The 20,850-nt window shown below is 44.4% G+C and overlaps 1 protein-coding gene across 1 annotated transcript; it reads left to right on the forward strand.

Annotated features, from left to right (window-relative positions):
- The first annotated feature begins 361 nt into the window (after window positions 1-361).
- On the forward strand, window positions 362-20,828 carry psat1 (phosphoserine aminotransferase 1). The gene is made up of 9 exons (XM_029763878.1): window positions 362-583; window positions 1,392-1,452; window positions 1,797-1,866; window positions 5,222-5,427; window positions 13,270-13,442; window positions 13,903-14,072; window positions 17,099-17,227; window positions 17,940-18,077; window positions 19,549-20,828. The coding sequence occupies exons 1-9, from the start codon at window positions 527-529 to the stop codon at window positions 19,649-19,651; spliced, it is 1,107 nt and encodes a 368-aa protein (XP_029619738.1). The 5' UTR covers window positions 362-526; the 3' UTR covers window positions 19,652-20,828.
- Window positions 20,829-20,850: the final 22 nt, after the last annotated feature.

Genomic DNA, 20,850 nt, shown 5'->3' on the forward strand with positions numbered 1-20,850 from the left:
TCCTAGAACGTTACCGAAAATGAAATTAAATGTAGCCATGTTTGATCTTTTAGGAAAATTCTGTTAAAGTAATGACATAAAAAGCAACAAAATAAATATTTGTTAATAAGTTCTTTAAATGTGCTGAGCATATACCAAAGCCAAGCAACTATATCCTGCAGGTTTTATACAGGACAACCACACTCTCACCAGGCCTGTAGCCACATGGTTCTCAGAAGGTTAAGTGATGTACTGTGACGTGCTGACTGGGGGACTTGCGTGCGTGTGTCCTGGACACGTTTTTAGTGGCGTGATAGATAAAACGATATCAACCAATGACTGCCTGATCAGTCCTGCCTTGGCATGTGAGCTTGTCCAATAGGAACCGCTGGCTGTGGGTTTTGTTGGATGCGGTCCACGGTGCTGCTACATGATGAACAGAGAGAGGAGCTGCTAGAGGAGCTATCCGCATCACTGACTATCTGATTTACACCGAGCAGGAAGCAACAGACACTTTACAGAAACAAACAACACAATCACTTTAAACATGGACAAAAAACAGACCATTCATTTCGGTGCTGGACCTGCAAAACTACCACAGTCTGTAAGTCGACTTTTTACTGTGCATTGAAAACCGAAAAAGTAATGATTTGTGTAGCCTGTAACATGAAGAGAAACCGAAATTAATTGTATGGATGCAACCTTTTTCCCTAATGCAATTTTCAAAAAAATGCAAAGTTGAATAAAATATATTTGATAGAAAAATCAAGCGTTGTATTTGATGAGAGCAGACCAGACATTGCGCTGTTGCATCTCTTCGTCGTTGAAACGCCACGATAGATTTATCTTTTGTAAACGGACCATTTGATGACTGTGAACAGAAAACAACGTGTTAAAACACGAGGAAATGTCGTTAATCATGTAAGAGGTAGGCTGGTAGACCTTGGGTGAAACTAGATAGTTGAGTTGCATCAGCCGCGCGTAAACGTTGATGCGGAAAATGCTCCGGTGTCTGCTCCGGTGCCAAGCGGCGCTATACGTCTCTAGACGGCGCTAAAACCACTGTCATGTCGGGTAGGGCTGTTGGTTTATCCGGGTGGCACCGGTCTGGTTTTATTATTAATATTTTATAGACATATTCATTCAGTTCCTCAACATTGGTTTTTAGAATGACCTGTATTCAAAACTAAAGTAATTGTATTGAAGACGGGTTTACATTGAAGTGAATGAGCTGTATTGAAGACTTGTAAGGGTTTACATTGAAGTGAATGAGCTGTATTGAAGACTTGTAAGGGTTTACATTGAAGTGAATGAGCTGTATTGAAGACTTGTAAGGGTTTACATTGAAGTGAATGAGCTGTATTGAAGACTTGTAAGGGTTTTCATTGAAGTGAATGAGCTGTATTTTTCAGGTGCTGTTCCAGGCGCAGAAAGAACTGCTGGACTACAATGGCAGCGGAATCAGTGTCCTGGGTGAGTGTCTGAATCAACTTGTTTCCACCTATTTATTATATATATATATATAACACACACAGTACCAGTCAAAAGTTTGGACACTCCGACTCATTCAAGGGTTTCTCTTTATTTTTACTATTTTCTACATTGTAGAATAATAGTGAAGACATCAAAACTATGAAATAATACATATGGAATATATGGAAGTAACCAAAAAAACTGTTAAACAAATCAAAAGATATATTTGAGATTCTTCAAAGAAGCCGCCCTTTGCCTTGATGACAGCTTTGCACACACTCTTGGCATTCTCAGGGTGTCTTTAATAGCTAGCTATTTTATTGTATTTTATTCTGTCCGTATAGAGATGAGCCATCGGTCGTCAGACTTCACCAAGATCATGAACACAACAGAAAACCTGTTACGGGAGCTACTGTGAGTATAAACACACACACACACACACACACACACCATCCGACTGGTCATGAGCTTCTCTCCCTCTATCTATTCTTTTCTTGCTCTGCTCCTGATTTCTGTTTAAATCTAGTGTTTAAGAAACAACTGTCTGGGAGAACGTGTTTCCTCACCCTGACTGCCTTTCAGACTAGTTGTGCATTCTAGAACACCCCACATCGTTGGCTAGGCGACAGTGTATCATTCTAGAACACCCCACATCGTTGGCTAGGCAACAGTGTATCATTCTAGAACACCCCACATCGTTGGCTAGGCAACAGTGTATCATTCTAGAACACCCCACATCGTTGGCTAGGCAACAGTGTATCATTCTAGAACAGTGGTTCCCAAACTTTTTATAGTCCCGTACCCCTTTAGTCATTCAACCTCCAGCTGTACCCCCTCTAGCACCAGCGCACTCTCAAATGTTGTTTTTTGCCGTCATTGTAAGCCTGCCACACACACACACTATACAATATATTTATTAAACATAAGAATGAGTGTGAGTTTTTGTCACAACCCGGCTCGTGGGAAGTGACAAAGTGTTCTTATAGGACCAGGGAACAAATAATAATAATCAATCATTTTTATCTTTATTTAACCATCTTACATTTAAACCTTATTTTAAAATTGTGAATAACTCACCACAGGTTAATGAGAAGGGTGTACTTGAAATGATGCACATAACTCTGCTATGTTGGGTTGTATTGGAGAGTCTCAGTCTTAAATCATTTTCCACACAGTCTGTGCCTGTATTTAGTTTCCATGCTAGTGAGGGCTGAGAATCCACTCACACAGATACGTGGTTGCAAAGGGCATCAGTGTCTTAACAGCGCGATTTGCCAAGGCAGGATACTCTGAGCGCAGCCCTATCCAGAAATCTGGCAGTGGCTTCTGATTAAATTCAATTTTCACAGAACCGATTGTTGTAAATTCGATGAGGCTCTCTTGTTCAGATATCAGTAAGTGGACTGGAGGCAGAGCATGAAAGGGATAACGAATCCAGTTGTTTGTGTCATCCGTTTCGAGAAAGTACCTGCATAATTGCACACCCAACTCACTCAAGTGCTTCGCAATATCACATTTGACATTGTCTGTAAGCTGGAGTTCATTTGCACACAAAAAAATCATATGATGGAAAGACCTGTGTGTTGTCCTTGTTAATGCAGACAGAGAAGAGCTCCAACTTCTTAATCATAGCCTCAATTTTGTCCCGCACATTGAATATAGTTGCGGAGTGTCCCTGTAATCTTAGATTCAGATCATTCAGGTGAGAAACAACATCACCCAGATAGGCCAGTCGTGTGAGAAACTCGTCATCATGCAAGCGGTCAGACAAGTGAAAATTATGGTCAGGAAAGAAAACTTTAAACTTGTCTCTCAATTTAAAAAAAAACGTGTCAATACTTTTCCCCTTGATAACCAGCGCACTTCTGTATGTTGTAAAAGTGTTACATGGTCGCTGCCCATATCATTGTGTAGTGCAGAGTTCAGGGGCCTTGCTTTAACAAAGTAACCATTTTAACTGTAGTGTCCAAAACGTCTATCAAGCTGTCAGGCATTCCCTTGGCAGCAAGAGCCTCACGGTGGATACTGCAGTGGACCCAAGTGGCGTCGGGAGCAACTGCTTGCACGCGCATTACCACTCCGATTTGTCTCCCTACATATGGACCGTTAGTAGAATTCCCGCGAGAGAGTAACGGTTAATCAAATTTATTTATATAGCCCTTCTTACATCAGCTGATATATCAAAGTGCTTTACAGAAACCCAGCCTAAAACCACAAACAGCAAGCAATGCAGGTGTAGAAGCACGGTGGCTAGGAAAAACTCCCTAGAAAGGCCAAAACCTAGGAAGAAACCTAGAGAGGAACCAGGCTATGAGGTGTGGCCAGTCCTCTTCTGGCTGTGTCGGGTGGAGATTATAACAGAACATGGCCAAGATGTTCAAATGTTCATAAATGACCAGCATGGTCAAATAATAATAATCATAGTAGTTGTCGAGGGTGCAACAAGCACGTCCGGTGAACAGGTCAGGGTTCCATAGCCGCAGGCAGAACAGTTGAAACTGGAGCAGCAGCACGGCCAGGTGGACTGGGGACAACAAGGAGTCATCATGCCAGGTAGTCCTGAGGCATGGTCCTAGGGCTCAGGTCCTCCGAGAGAGAGAATTAGAGAGAGCATACTTTAATTCACACAGGACACCGGATAAGACAGGAGAAATTCTCCAGATATAACAGACTGACCCTAGCCCCCGACACAAACTACTGCAGCATAAATACTGGAGGCTGAGACAGGAGGGGTCAGGAGACACTGTGGCCCCATCCGATGAAACCCCCGGACAGGGCCAAATAGGGAGGATATAACCCCACCCACTTTGCCAAAGCACAGCCCCCACACCACTAGAGGGATATCTTCAACCACCAACTTACCATCCTGAGACAAGGCCGAGTATAGCCCACGAAGATCTCCGCCACGGCACAACCCAAGGGGGGGCGCCAACCCAGACAGGAAGACCACCTCAGTGACTCAACCCCTGTAATAGGGGTAGAAGCAGAGAATCCCAGTGGAGAGAGGGGAACTGGCCAGGCAGAGACGGCAAGGGCGGTTTGTTGCTCCAGTGCCTTTCCGTTCACCTTCACACTCCTGGGCCATTAATGTGATTGGATGTTAATTATTTGACTAGGCAACCTGTATTTGACATTGTGTTGTTATTTTGCTGAACACTAGATGGTTTAATTTTATTTTTGGCAGTGGAACCTCACCCAAATGTATAGCCCCTTTGGACAATATAAATGGACTGTTTGAAAATGTGAAGAAAACAAAAAGTGAATCACATTTTGATTTGGCGTACCCCCGGGGGTCCCCCAGTTTGAGAATACCTGTTCTAGAATACTCCACGCTGTTGCCTAGCCAACAGTGGTATCATTCTAGGGCCGAAAAGATTGGAGATTTATCCACACATCTCTGTTTTTGGATAGATAAATCTTTGTGTTTGGTTAGTGTGTTTTCAAAAGTGGTTACATTCTCTGGATTCTTCAATTGCATTGAGCTGATTTCTGACGTGCTGTTCCTTCTTTTTCCGTAGTGTATTTCTGTATTGTTTTAGTGATTCACCATAGTGAAGGCGTAGGCTCAGGTTTTCTGGGTCTCTGTGTTTTTTGTTGGACAGATTCCTCAATTCCTTTTTTAGGGATTTTAATTTTTTAAAATTAGATTCTCTCTCGCTCCCTCTCTCGTTCCCTCCCTCCCCCTCTCCCTCCCTCTCTCGTTCTCTCCCTCTCTCTCTCCCTCCCTCCCCCTCTCTCTCTCTCTCCCTCCCTCCCTCTCTCTCTCCAGGAGTATCCCAGACAACTACAAAGTCCTGTTCCTCCAGGGGGGCGGGACGGGCCAGTTTAGTGCCGTCCCCCTCAATCTGATTGGTATAAAGGAGGACAGGTGTGCTGATTACCTAGTGACGGGCACCTGGTCGTCCAATGCTGCCAAGGAAGCTGAGAAATACGGCAAAGTCAACGTGGTTCACCCCAAACTGGACACCTACACCAGTAAGGGGGGGTGTGTGTGTGTGTGTGTGTGTGTGTGTGTATAGCCAGTGGTTGCTCCGAGTGATAACAGGAGACGCAGTGTTCTGTGTTAACAGTTTAATGTAGCAGAATGACTCCTCATGTCTCCTGTTGACACTATCTATCCGCCTCACACCATTAACCCCCGCTAACTACACGTGACTGATTCCCCCGCTGACTACACATGACTGATTCCCCCGCTGACTACACGTGGCTGATTCCCACACTGACTGACTACACGTGGCTGATTCCCACACTGACTGACTACACGTGGCTGATTCCCACACCGACTGACTACACGGGGCTGATTCCCCCGCCGACTGACTACACGGGGCTGATTCCCCCGCCGACTGACTACACGTGACTGATTCCCACACTGACTGACTACACGTGGCTGATTCCCATGCCAATAAAGCCTCTTGAATTGAAATGACTGAAGAGTTTCAGAGCTAGTGTGGGGGTTCTATGAGCCCAGATTAGACCTCTGATTTGCTGACCAGGTCACATGACGCCGATTAGGAGAGAGTTGCCCCTAGCAACAGAGTGTTCCATAAGCAGAGGTGTGACCGTTGGGGCGGGGCGAGGGCCCTGTAAACACTAGCTCTTCTCTCTGCAGGTTAATACGTGTTTTATGGCACATTCACATACAGGATTTATCCCAGTGTTTTTTTGTTTGTTTTTTTACCAGAAAGGCTTAGACTTTTCTGTTACCATCTACTCAGGCCGGGGACCAGTGTTCCCTCGCGCAGCTCCGTTAGGGACTGCCGCACTCAGAGAAGCACGAGATTGAACGTTACTCAACTTTCTAGAGTTTTCCACCATTAGTTAACACTATCAACGTTTCCCGTTACTGTGGCAACTGTGATCGAATCAACGCAATATCAGCTACTTTCAATGCAACATACCGAAACATGACGACCTATGCGAGACTTAGTATGCAAAACTAACTAACTATGCAGGAGATGTTGTTGTAGGCAGAATGCATCGGAGTAGGATTCTATTGCATTGACAGGCACGTACTCTACACAGACCGGGGGCGCCATAACCAATCAGAGCTGCAGTAGGCCTATATGCAAATAGACCATTGCCATATATGGATCTGACCCATTCACTTTGAACTGGACTGTGTTTACAGCATGAGCTGTCGTGAGTAAATGAGCGTGTTTTGAGATCAGAGCGAAAGTTACATGTAGCGATGTGTGTACATCTGTTCATATCCTTTACTAGTTTACTGTTCACATCCCTTGCTAGTTAGTGAGTTATCAGCCCAGTTATAGATCATTTGTTCACATCCCTTGCTAGTTAGTAGGTTATCAGCCCAGTTATAGATCATGTGTAGTCAGCAATTGGGGAGTGATTGCTTCCTACAAGAGCACAAAACGTGTACATTTCTAGACATCTTTGAAAAGCGAGTCAGGAAAATAACTTTTATTTTTTTGTCTTAAACGGGCGGTGTTGTATTTTGAGACAGGCTTGAATAATCTAAGTAGCCAATAGGCAGAGGGTAGCATAATTTGTCTGATTCTCTGTAATAAATGTATGGGAATAAATGATGCATGTTATTTTGAAAAGTGGTTTCTTGCATCAAACAACACAGCACCATTTTCAGTCACCTCCTGTATAAACAGGTTAATGTCAAAAGTGTCATGGAATGAAGGCCTACATTGAACACCACACATTGTCTGCTACTGTAGTCTGAATGATAGAACAGCTATTTCCATGTTAAAATATTATAGGAGGCATTTTCTCCATTGTTTTTGATGGTAGACCATTCTGGTAGGCCTACATTATAATCAAATAGCCACAGTAGCCTACTTGACCGCTGTTACTTAAAAGCGGACACAGCCTCAGTGTTCACAGTAAACACGCGTCGGAAGTTGTGCTCAGCAGACCTAAAATTTGCTCAGTGATAAAAAATTTTTTTAGGTAACATTGGCTGGCACCCTTGTCTCACTGGGTCATGGTGAACCTACTCTCACTTTGGGCCAAAGACGGGCCACTTTTCAGCCAGCGTTTACATTACAATGGCTAACAGTGAACTTTAACACCTCACAAAGCAGCTGTTTTGATTATACAGACATTGTTGATTCTGTTCTTCACAAGTCCTCACTGTCAGCTCTAGATATGGAAACTATTTTCCTAGTATTTTTGTATTTATTTAACCTTTATTTAACCAGGTAGGCCAGTTGAGAACAAGTTCTCATTTACAACTGCGACCTGGCCAAGATAAAGCAAAGCAATGCGACACAAAACAACAACACAGAGTTACACATGGAATAAACAAAAGTACAGTCAATAACACAATAGAAAAGTCTATATACAGTGTGTGCGAATGGCGTGAGGAGGAAAGGCAATAAATAGGCCGTAGTAGCGAAGTAATTACAATTTAGTAGATTAACACTGTATTGATAGATGAGCAGATGGTGATGTGCAAGTAGAAATACTGGTGTGCAAAAGAGCAGAAAAGTACATAAAAACAATATGGGGATGAGGTAGGTAGTTGGATGGGCTATTTACAGATGGGCTGTGTACAGCTGCAGCGATCGGTTAGCTGCTCAGATAGCTGATGTTTAAAGTTAGCAGGGAGATATGTCTCCAACTTCAGCGATTTTATTTGTTTAAATTTGCAATTCGTTCCAGTCATTGGCAGGAGAGAACTGGGAAGGCGGCCAAAGAGGTGTTGGGTTTGGGGATGACCAGTGGGATATATACCTGCTGGACCAGTGGGATATATACCTGCTGGACCAGTGGGATATATACCTGCTGGACCAGTGGGATATATACCTGCTGGACCAGTGGGATATATACCTGCTGGACCAGTGGGATATATACCTGCTGGACCAGTGGGATATATACCTGCTGGACCAGTGGGATATATACCTGCTGGACCAGTGGGATATATACCTGCTGGACCAGTGGGATATATACCTGCTGGACCAGTGGGATATATACCTGCTGGACCAGTGGATAGTATACCTGCTGGACCAGTGGGATTATACCTGCTGGACCAGTGGGATATATACCTGCTGGACCAGTGGGATATATACCTGCTGGACCAGGTGGGATTATACCTGCTGGACCAGTGGGATATATACCTGCTGGACCAGTGGGATATATACCTGCTGGACCAGTGGGATATATACCTGCTGGACCAGTGGGATATATACCTGCTGGACCAGTGGGATATATACCTGCTGGACCAGTGGGATATATACCTGCTGGACCAGTGGGATATATACCTGCTGGACCAGTGGGATATATACCTGCTGGACCAGTGGATATATACCTGCTGGACCAGTGGGTATATACCTGCTGGACCAGTGGGATATATACCTGCTGGACCAGTGGGATATATACCTGCTGGACCAGTGGGATATATACCTGCTGGACCAGTGGGATATATACCTGCTGACCCTGGTATATACCTGATGGACCAGTGGGATATATACCTGCTGGACCAGTGGGATATATACCTGCTGGACCAGTGGGATATATACCTGCTGGACCAGTGGGATATATACCTGCTGGACCAGTGGGATATATACCTGCCTGGACCAGTGGGGATATATACCTGCTGGACCAGTGGGATATATACCTGCTGGACCAGTGGGATATATACCTGCTGGACCAGTGGGATATATACCTGCTGGACCAGTGGATATATACCTGCTGGACCAGTGGATATATACCTGCTGGACCAGTGGGATATATACCTGCTGGACCAGTGGGATATATACCTGCTGGACCAGTGGGATATATACCTGCTGGACCAGTGGGATATATACCTGCTGGACCAGTGGGATATATACCTGAATGGACCAGTGGGATATATACCTGCTGGACAGTGGGATATATACCTGCTGGACCAGTGGGATATATACCTGCTGGACCAGTGGGATATATACCTGCTGGACCAGTGGGAATATATACCTGCTGGACCAGTGGGATATATACCTGCTGGACCAGTGGGATTATACCTGCTGGACCAGTGGGATTACCTTGCTGGACCAGTGGGATATATACCTGCTGGACCAGTGGGATATATACCTGCTGGAACCAGTGGGATTATATACCTGCTGGACCAGTGGGATATATACCTGCTGGACCAGTGGGATATATACCTGCTGGACCAGTGGGATATATACCTGCTGGACCAGTGGGATATATACCTGCTGACCAGTGGGATATATACCTGCTGGACCAGTGGGATATATACCTGCTGGACCAGTGGGATATATACCTGCTGGACCAGTGGGATAGTATACCTGCTGGACCAGTGGGATTATACCTGCTGGACCAGTGGATATATACCTGCTGGACCAGTGGGATATATACCTGCTGGACCAGTGGGATAGGATATATACCTGCTGGACCAGTGGGATATATACCTGCTGGACCAGTGGGATATATACCTGCTGGACCAGTGGGATATATACCTGCTGGACCAGTGGGATATATACCTGCTGGACCAGTGGGATATATACCTGCTGGACCAGTGGGATATATACCTGCTGGACCAGTGGGATATATACCTGCTGGACCAGTGGGATATATACCTGCTGGACCAGTGGGATATATACCTGCTGGACCAGTGGGATATATACCTGCTGGACCAGTGGGATATATACCTGCTGGACCAGTGGGATATATACCTGCTGGACCAGTGGGATATATACCTGCTGGACCAGTGGGATATATACCTGCTGGAGCGTGTGCTACAGGTGGGGTGTTGTTTTGGTGACCAGTGAGCTGAGATAAGGCGGAGCTTTACCTAGCAAAGACTTATAGACATTTTATACGTATAACATAAGGGTGTATACACTAGTGGAACATGGGTATTAGTCGAAAAGCAGCATTAGTGTTCAAGAGTAACTGTAACAACAGTTACAGTATTTTAGAAAGATCTCTGGTGCAGTGGATAATTACACTAACACAATGAATGGTGTTCAAATCAGCTATAAAACTCAATCTGAGCCAATACTCACCTGGCCGTTCTAAAGCGTTACACCAAATACAATAGAGCTCGTCATTCTCTGAGAGCCTGCATGCCAGACGGTCTATGTTTCCACGTGGTTGGGCATCAGTTCAGGGCAGGCTCTGTGTTTGGACTGCATAGTTGTCTGCATTTGTTATCTTCACACTCATCAGTGTAGAATGAGCAGGTTTTGACAATGTCCTCATCTATAACTGGACTTTATCCCGGTCAGTCTCAGACTAGGTAGACCCAGTGTCCTCATACAAAACTTTATTCTGATCAGTCTCAGACAAGCCCAGTTAGCAATCAGCACTCAGGAGGCCGCCATCCCTCCAGAGTGGTCGAGCGCCTGCCTTTTTCCACACCGATTTTGACAAACCATTTCTGAATGGACCTCGCTTTGTGCACGGGGGACATTCTCATGCTGAAACAGGAAAGGGCCTTCTCCAAACTTTTGCCACCAAGTTGAAAGCACAGAATCGTCTAGAATTGAATTGTATGCTGTAGTGTTAAGATTTCCCTTCACTGGAACTAAGGCGCCTATCCCGAACCATGAAAAACAGCCCCAGACCATTATTCATCCTCCAACAAACTTTACAGTTGGAACTATGCATTCGGCCAGGTAGCGTTCTCTTGGCATCCGCCAAACCCAGATTCGTCCGTTGGACTGCCAGATGGTGAAGTATGATTTATCACTCCAGAGAAAGAGTTTCCACAGTCCAATGGCGGCGAGCTTTACGCCACTCCAGCCGACGCTTGACATTGCGCTTCGGGATCTTAGGCTTGTGTGCAGCTGCTCGGCCACGGAAACCCATTTACTGAAGCTCCCAACGAACAGTTCTTGTGCTGACTTTGCTTCCAGAGGCAGTTTAGAACTCTGTAGTGAGTGTTGCAACCGAGGACAGACATTTCTTACATGCTTCAGCTCTCGGCGCTCCCGTTCTGTGAGCTTGTGTGGCCTACCACTTCGCGGCTGAACCGTTGTTGCTCCTAGACATTTCCACCTCACAATTATATCACTTACAGTTGACCGGGGCAGCTCTAGCAGGGCAGAAATTTTACAAACTGACTTGTTGGAAAGGTGGCATCCTATGATGGTGCCACTTTGAAAGTCACTGAGCTCTTCAGTACGGGCCATTCTACTGCCAATGTTTGTCTATGGAGATTGCATGGCTCTGCTAGATTTTTATACACCTGTCAGCAACGGGTGTGGTTGAATTAGCCAAATTCACTACTTTTGGCCATCAAAGTAACATGGTAAAGGAATCAAATAAGTGACATTGTAAATATACTAAAAATATAACAAAAACCTATAGGCATATAGCAGGGGTCTCTCCAACCTTTTCTAGCATGAAAAATGTAACATGTCGAAAGCTATATTTATATTTTCCCAAATTGTAATTTTTGTACGTAATTTTGTACTCGATTACAATTGTTCATAGATAAAAATGTGATGTTCTGAGTCGATGTTTTAAAATCACATCAGAATATATGTGCCGGCCTAGCAATTGTTCTGTACTGCTGCTGCTCATGTCTTGTTAAGCCAGTAGTAAATAACCAGGGGTGGGATAATGTGATTTAACAGGGAGCTTTCGGTGTCTGATGCTTGTAATATAGTATTTGTTCATGACAGTTTAGGCCTTTTTTGTGGCACGCTTGTAAGACTTTAATTGTCCAAAAGGTTTCCAACAAGTTTTCTACTGTTTTTCTCTGTAGTTGTCCGGTATCAGGTGACTTGTCGTGTAGTCCTTTTTCCCCCCCTTCCATTTGCTCTGGAAGATGCTTCTTTGAAGAAAGAAGCTAGCCAGCCATGTCGATGGGTCCCCAGTGGGGGGTGATGAGAGTAGTGTGATACGATGGTTTGAGCAGAGTAACATAATGGTCCCACTTAAATTCGCTTTCTAGATACTTTACTTAGGACAGCTAATCAGCCGTACCAGTGATTGTCCGGGAGGTGAGTTTGTCCTCTCTACCTCGTGTTGAGATTCAAAGTTCAAATCCACTTTAAACATGCAGCTGCAGCTTCATGCTTTTCTGGTCTGCTATGTTCATTTCTTAATTCATCATTTATACAGTTTGTTTGAAAGGAGCGGTTCCGTCAAGCTGACACGCTTTCTGACCTCACTCGGAGGTGTGACTTGTCACTTGTACAAAGTTATGTAAAACAATTATCTCTTATAGTTTTTCAAATCACATCCCTCTCTTAACAAAACACTTTAATAATTGTTCATATTACATGCACAATGCAGAGTATGGAAACTTGATACATGTATACTTTCCAAGTTACAGTATTTCCTTTCTAACATTTTTAATGACATCACAAAATAACAAACCAAATGACAGTGTTCTATAGATCGCCTCTGACCATTCCCCACGGTCTATGTTAGAAATATTGATTCCAGTAGTTGCTTTTGAACGTGTTAGAGTTTCGGTGGGAAAAAGTATCTTGGAAACAAAGTACATTCCTTAGGTGAATATTGGAGAGGGAGACCTGAACCTCTCCCCCCCCCCCCCCCCTGGGCTTGATTTACGACAGGACGTGAGTTGTTAATCACCACTAGTCCCCCCCCACCCTGCAGGGGTCTGATTGAAGTTATTCATATTGCAAATCTGACCTATTTAGATTCTCGTGGTCAGTCATTGACAAATGATTCTGACCGTGTGGTCTAATGATTCTGACCGTGTGGTCTAATGATTCTGACCGTGTGGTCTAATGATTCTGACCGTGTGGTCTAACGATTCTGACCGTGTGGTCTAACGATTCTGACCGTGTGGTCTAACGATTCTGACCGTGTGGTCTAACGATTCTGACCGTGTGGTCTAACGATTCTGACCGTGTGGTCCTCCAGAGATCCCTGACCCCAGCAGTTGGTCGTTGACCCCTGGATCGTCCTACGTGTATTACTGCTGCAACGAGACAGTGCACGGCGTGGAGTACAACTTCACCCCCGAAACCCACGGAGCCGTCCTGGTCTCTGACATGTCATCTAACTTCCTGTCCCGACCCGTCGACGTTTCCAAGGTAAGGTTGAGCATCTCACTTTTATTCCCACGCTGCAAAGTCAAAATCGGCTACATCATTAAATGTTTTATTTATTTAACCTTTTATTTAAATAGGCAAGTCCGTTAAGAACAAATTCTTATTTACAATGACGGCTTAGGAACAGTGGGTTAACTGCCTTGTTCAGGGGCAGAATGACAGATTTACATCATTAAAATACATGAGCATGGAAATGAGATTTGAGGTGCTGATTTGAGGTTATGGTTATGCAGCATAATGTATGGTAAGGGAAAGCTTACCAACTACTGCATGTGTATGTGTGTGTGTGTGTGTGTGTGTATGTATATATATATATATATATAATTTTTATTCATTTTTTTTTAGCATTTTATTTTACCCAGAAATGACCAAAAACATTAAAGGTTAATAACCCAGTAATAACTTCCTGTGTGTTGGTGTTTATTAAATGTGTTATTAATAGTTTGGGCTGATCTTCGCTGGGGCTCAGAAGAACGTGGGCTGTGCTGGTGTTGCTGTGGTGATCGTGAGAGAGGATCTCATTGGCCACGCCCTGACGGAGTGTCCCATTGTCCTTAACTACCAAGTGCAGGCTCAGAACAACTCCCTGTACAACACACCAGCCTGCTTCAGGTAACACACACAGTGCCTTGCTTCAATTACTGCAGGATTACAGCAGGTATGGGTGTGCAGGCTTTTGTTCCGACCAAGCATTACAAGCCCACCCAATCTACCTACCTCATCCCCATATTGTTTTTATTTACTTTGCTGCTCTTTTGCACACCAGAAGTGAAGCACTAACTCCTTCCTGTTTTTGTTCAGTATTTGGTCAGGACTGTTTCTATTATTTATAATAGGGCTACTGTACAAGGAGAGGTGTCCACATATGTGGTGGTTACTAGAGGTCGACCGATTATGATTTTTCAACGCCGATACCGATTATTGGAGGACCAGAAAAAGCCGATACCGATTAATCGGCCTATTTATTTTTGGGGTAATAATGACAATTACAACAATACTGAATCAACACTTATTTTAACTTAATATAATATATCAATAAAATCAATTTAGCCTCAAATAAATAATGAAACATGTTCAATTTGGTTTAAATAATGCAAAAACAAAGTGTTGGAGAAGAAAGTAAAAGTGCAATATGTGCCATGTAAAAAAGCTAACGTTTAAGTACCTTGCTCAGAACATGAGAACATATAAAAGCTGGTGGTTCCTTTTAACATGAGTCTTCAATATTCCCAGGTAAGAAGTTTTAGGTTATAGTTATTATAGGACTATTTCTCTCTATACGATTTGTATTTCATATACCTTTGACTATTGGATGTTCTTATAGGCACTTTAGTATTGCCAGTGTAACAGTATAGCTTCCGTCCCTCTCCTCGCTCCTACCTGGGCTCGAACCAGGAACACATCGACAACAGCCACCCTCGAAGCAGCGTTACCCATGCAGAGGAAGTGACGTTTGAAATGCTATTAGCGCGCACCCCGCTAACTAACTAGCCATTTCACATCGTTTACACCAGCCTAATCTCGGGAGTTGATAGGCTTGAGGTCATAAACAGCGCAATGCTTGAAGAGCTGCTGCTGGCAAAACGCACGAAAGTGCTGTTTGAATGAATGCTTACGAGCCTGCTGGTGCCTACCATCGCTCAGTCAGACTGCTCTATCAAATCATAGACTTAATTATAACATAATAACACACAGAAACACGAGCCTTAGGTCATTAATATGGTCGAATCCGGAAACTATCACGTTTATTCTTTCAGTGAAATATGGAACTGTTTCGTATTTTATCTAACGGGTGGCATCCCTAAGTCTAAATATTCCTGTTACATTGCACAACCTTCAATGTTATGTCATAATTACGTAAAATTCTGGCAAATTAATTCGCAACGAGCCAGGCGGCCCAAACTGTTGCATATAACCTGACTCTGTTGCAAGAGAAGTGACACAATTTTCCTAGTTAAAAGAAATTCATGTTAATATTGCCTGCTAACTAAATATGCAGTTTTAAAAAATATATACTTGTGTATTGATTTTAAGAAAGGCATTGATGTTTATGGTTGGAGCAACGTGTACCTAAGCGATTATATGCAACGCAGGACAGGCTAGATAAACTAGTAATATCAACCATGTGTAGTTAACTAGTGATTATGATTGACTGATTTGTTTTTTATAAGATAAGTTTAATGCTAGCTAGCAACTTACCTTGGCTTCTTACTGCATTCGCGTAACAGGCAGGCTGCTCGTGGAGTGCAATGTAAAGCAGGTGGTTAGAGCATTGGACTAGTTAACCGTAAGGTTGCAAGATTGAATCTCCGAGCTGACAAGGTAAAAATCTGTCGTTCTGCCCCTGAACAAGGCAGTTAACCCACCGTTCCTAGGCCGTCATTGTAAATAACAATTTCTTAACTGACTTGCCTAGTTAAATAAAGGTGTAAAAAAAAAAATCTTTAAATCGGCCAAATTGGTGTCCAAAAATACCGATTTCCGATTGTTATGAAAACTTGAAATCGGCCCTAATTAATCGGCCATTCCGATTTAATCGGTCGACCTCTAGTGGTTACCTCCCTCATCAGTGTAGTCAGGCTCAGAACCTGTTCTCGCATTGGAATCTCCACAAAGAAGCACTTTACCCTCTGCCTGAAATGTCATGATTTCTGTTTGGAGATTGTCAATAAACTGATCATCATAATATGGTGAATCTGAAGGAGGAGCATAAGCTGCACATCATTGGTACAATAGATTGTACCTTTTTGTTAACTTTTATCCGAATGTGGTTAGTACCTTTTTCTCCATTTAATTCAGTCCTGCTTATGATAAATGATGATTCCACCTGAGTCTCGGCCCCGTTTTTAACATTTTTTATGTTTGATTGAAGTGGTTTGATGTTTGATGTTTATGTTTGATTGATGGTAGTAAACTTTCTCTATAGCCTGAGGGACACTGAGTATCTATGTCTCCACGACACCATGTTTCCAGTAGGATGATGATGTCCTGTCCCTTGATGTTTTTAACAAATTCTGGATTTATTGTTTTAGAACCAAAATACAAAGAGTATAGGCCCTATAATACAAAACATTAAGAACACCTGCTCTTTCCATGACAGACTGACCAGGTGAATCCAGGTGAAAGTTATGATCCCTTATTGATGTCTCTTGTTAAATCCACTTCAATCAGTGTAGATGAAGGGGAGGAGACGGGTTGAAGAAGGATTTTTAAGCATTGAGACATGGATTGTGTATGTGTGCCATTCAGAGGGTGAATGGGCAACAACATATTTAAGTGCCTTTGAACGGGGTATGGTAGTAGGTGCCAGGCGCACCGGTTTGTGTCAAGAACTGCAACGCTGCTGGGTTTTTCACACTCAACAGTTTCCTGTGTGTATCAAGAATGGTCCACCACCCAAAGGACATCCAGCCAACTGGACACAACTGTGGGAGCATTGGAGTCAACATGGGCCAGGATCCCTGTGAAATGTTTTCGACACCTTGTACAGTCCATGTCCAGACAAATTGAGGCTGTTCTGGGGGCAAAAGGGAGGTGGGGGTGCAATGCAATATTAGGAAGGTGTTCCTAATGTTTTGTACACTCAGTGTGTGTGTGTATATATATATATGTGTGTATCTATATGTATATATCTCTAGTATCTACATCATGAGTCTGGTTCTGGAGTGGATCAAGAACAACGGAGGTGTTGACGGCATGGAAACGCTTAACAAGAAGAAGTCCAGTATGATCTATGACATCATCAACTCCTCCAACCACTTCTACACGTTAGTATCCTTTCAGAGGGAGGGGGAGAGAGGGAGGGGGAGAGAGGGAGGGAGAGAGGGAGGGGGAGGGGGAGACAGGGGGGGAGAGAGGGGGGGAGAGAGGGGGGGAGGGGGAGGGGGAGACAGGGGGGGGGAGAGAGGGAGGGGGAGACAGGGAGGGGGAGACAGGGGGGGAGAGAGGGAGGGGGAGAGAGGGAGGGAGAGAGGGGGGGAGAGAGAGGGAGAGAGAGGGAGAGAGAGGGAGAGAGGGGGGGAGAGAGGGAGGGAGGGAGGGAGAGAGGGAGGGAGGGAGGGAGAGAGGGGGGGACAGGGAGGGAGGGGGAGGGGGAGACAGGGGGGGAGAGAGAGGGGGGAGAGAGAGGGAGAGAGAGAGAGAGGGGGGGAGAAGATGGAGGGGGAGAGGGGGAGAAGATGGGAGGGGGAGAGATGGAGGGGGAGAAGATGGAGAGGGGGAGAAGATGGGAGGGGGGAGAGATGGGGGGAGAGAGGGGGAGAGGGAGGGAGGAGATGGGGGGAGGAATTCTGAACAGAAAATAACATTCAGTAGGAATAGGCTCAAACCTGTCTCCATGGTAACTGCCGTGTATTGGGAAGTGTTACAAGGTGTTCGGTTTACAAGATGGAATTTGTAAAGCGTATACCTGTGTAACATGTTGTGAGCATGCCTGTCTCCATGGTAACTGGCGTGTGTGTGTGTGTGTTACACGGTCAGGTGTCCGGTGGACGTGGCGTGTCGTAGCCGTATGAACGTTCCGTTCCGCGTGGGGAAGAAACAGGGTGACGAAACCCTGGAGAAGGACTTCCTGGATGGAGCCTCCAAACTGGGGATGATCTCACTGAAGGGACACAGGTACACACACACACACACACAGTGTATATGTGTGACTGGTGGCTAGAGGGGTCTTCCATCTGAGTGTCTCTGCTCAAGGTGTGTTGGTGTAATTTAATAACCATGTAACTAATGGTGGAAAAAAAGTACCCATTTCTCATACTTGAGTAAAAGTAAAGATATACCTTTTAATAGAAAATGACTCCAGTAGAAGTGAAAGTCACCCAGTAAAATACTACTTGAGTAAAAATCTAGAAGTATTTGGGTTTTTAAATATACTGAAGTATCAAAAGTAAATGTAATCGTTAACATATACTCAAAAGTAAAAGTGTAAAACATTTCAAATTCCTTATAAGAAGCGAACCAGACGGCACCATTAAGAAAAGGACGGATAGCCAGGGGCACGCTCCAACAAGAACTCCCGGTCACGGCTGGTTGTGACACAGCCTGGGATCGAACCCGGGTCTGTAGTGACGCCTCAACACTGCGATACAGTGCCTTAGACCGCTGCGCCACACGGGAGGCTGCTGTTGGCTTTGATTGGCGGGTCCTTTTTAAAGGGGAGTTCTCCGATTTTTTTTTTTTTTTTTTTTTTTTTTTTTTTCTCTCTCTAAATGTCCGTTCACAAAGTTTCCTAAAGTAGACTGTCTGGACTCTCTTTGATGATGTCATCTTGTAAAGGACCTGTTTTCACTTCGGCTTCGTTACTTATCTCATTACGGCCTCGTCTCTTTAAAGAACGGTCGAATGACCGCAGCAGGGTTTGTCGCATGTTATGTGACTATTTCGGGAGACGTGTTAGAAAACCCATCGGCGGTGAGAAATAGGATCTGTAATAAGGGTTTTGTATGAAAGCCAACAGATCTTTATGTTGACTCTGTTAATGTTGTCAATACGAACATGTAACAGATCCTCTCCAACCTGGCATTTCTCCATTTGTTGATTAATAATTATAATAATGTGATGTGGTTGATTAATATTTAATAATAATTATAATAATGTGACGGCTGGTTGATTAATATTTAATAATAATATTAATAATAATAATAATAATAATGTGATGGCTGGTTTCAAATAGTTTTATTAAGAAGCAGATCCATGTCAACAAGTACAAACAGAACCTCCCCTTTTAGACCCTGAACAGGCCTGTCTGTCTGTCTCGGTCTGTCTGTCTCGGTCTGTCTGTCTCGGTCTGTCTGTCCTGTCTCGGTCTGTCTGTCCTGTCTCGGTCTGTCTCGGTCGGTCTGTCTGTCTGTCTCGGTCGGTCTGTCTGTCTGTCTCGGTCGGTCTGTCTGTCTGTCTGTCTGTCTCGGTCGGTCTGTCTGTCTGTCTCGGTCTGTCCTGTCTGTCTGTCCTGTCTGTCTGTCCTGTCGGTCTGTCCTGTCGGTCTGTATCGATCTGTCTGTCTGTCCTGTCTGTCTGTATCGATCTGTCTGTCTGTCTCGGTCTGTCTGTCTCTATTTGCTTATGGTGTTTGTGTCTCCCCCTACAGGTCAGTGGGAGGAATACGCGCGTCTCTCTACAACGCTGTGACAGTGGAAGACGTTCAGGCTCTGGCCAATTACATGAAGGAGTTCCTTAAGGAGCATCAATAGGAGAAGGCCATAAAGCACGCTGGACCAATCAGAGCAGGCTATGCTGTTGGATCTGTGGGACCAGGGTTCAGTAAGGTGAAACATTCACAACTTTACAGATGGAGATGCACTGAATAGACCTGACAGCCAATCATATTCTACCTGACAGCCAATCAAATCAAATTATATTAGTTACATGTGCCGAATACAACAGGTGTAGACCTTATTGTGAAATGCTGAATACAACAGCATTATTGTGAAGTGCTTACTTATAAGCCCTTAACCAACAATGTAGTTTTAAAAAATATGGATAAGAAATAAGAGATAAAACTAACAAGTAATTTAATGGCAGCAGTGTATATGATGTATGGGATACATTTCTATCTGACTGTTTTGTAACGTGGAACTTTCCTGAACATGACCCCACACTGACCCCAGACCAGTTCAACACACTGACCCCAGACCAGCTCACTGACCCCAGACCAGCTCACTGACCCCAGACCAGCTCACTGACCCCAGACCAGTTCAACACACTGACCCCAGACCAGCTCACTGACCCCAGACCAGTTCAACACACTGACCCCAGACCAGCTCAACACACTGACCCCAGACCAGCTCACTGACCCCAGACCAGCTCACTGACCCCAGACCAGTTCAACACACTGACCCCAGACCAGCTCACTGACCCCAGACCAGTTCAACACACTGACCCCAGACCAGCTCAACACACTGACCCCAGACCAGCTCACTGACCCCAGACCAGCTCACTGACCCCAGACCAGTTCAACATACTGACCCCAGACCAGCTCACTGACCCCAGACCAGTTCAACACACTGACCCCAGACCAGCTCAACACACTGACCCCAGACCAGCTCACTGACCCCAGACCAGTTCAACACACTGACCCCAGACTGTGGTGTTACTAGTAGTAGAGTCCATGGGTTCAGGGTGCCATTTGGGTCAGACACCATAGTGGCTATAGCTGTGGTGAGGTGCACTTTTTACCAGAGTGTTAGAAAGGTAATGTTACAACGCCTTAACCTTTTTGATATTGTCGCTTGTTAACTCTAGCTGTATCAAGTTAGTGGATTTACTGTAGACGATCCAAGGGCATTTATTTACATGGATAAATGTTAAATCCAGTTTTTCTGTCTAAAGTGTTATTGACATTCCATTAAAAACTAACTCTGTAACTTGTATGTTATTCCTGTCTTCTTTT

This window comes from Salmo trutta, chromosome 9, assembly GCF_901001165.1.
Source record: "Salmo trutta chromosome 9, fSalTru1.1, whole genome shotgun sequence".
In the NCBI taxonomy this organism is placed as follows: Eukaryota; Metazoa; Chordata; class Actinopteri; order Salmoniformes; family Salmonidae; genus Salmo; species Salmo trutta.

Bases quoted from the DNA above. Each gene is read 5' to 3' on its own strand.
- psat1 (XM_029763878.1), top strand. From the start codon at position 527: ATGGACAAAAAACAGACCATTCATTTCGGTGCTGGACCTGCAAAACTA. The intron at 1,453-1,796 runs GTGAGTGTCTGA...CTGTCCGTATAG, and splicing joins CAGCGGAATCAGTGTCCTGG to AGATGAGCCATCGGTCGTCA. The intron at 14,073-17,098 runs GTAACACACACA...ATATATCTCTAG, and splicing joins AACACACCAGCCTGCTTCAG to TATCTACATCATGAGTCTGG.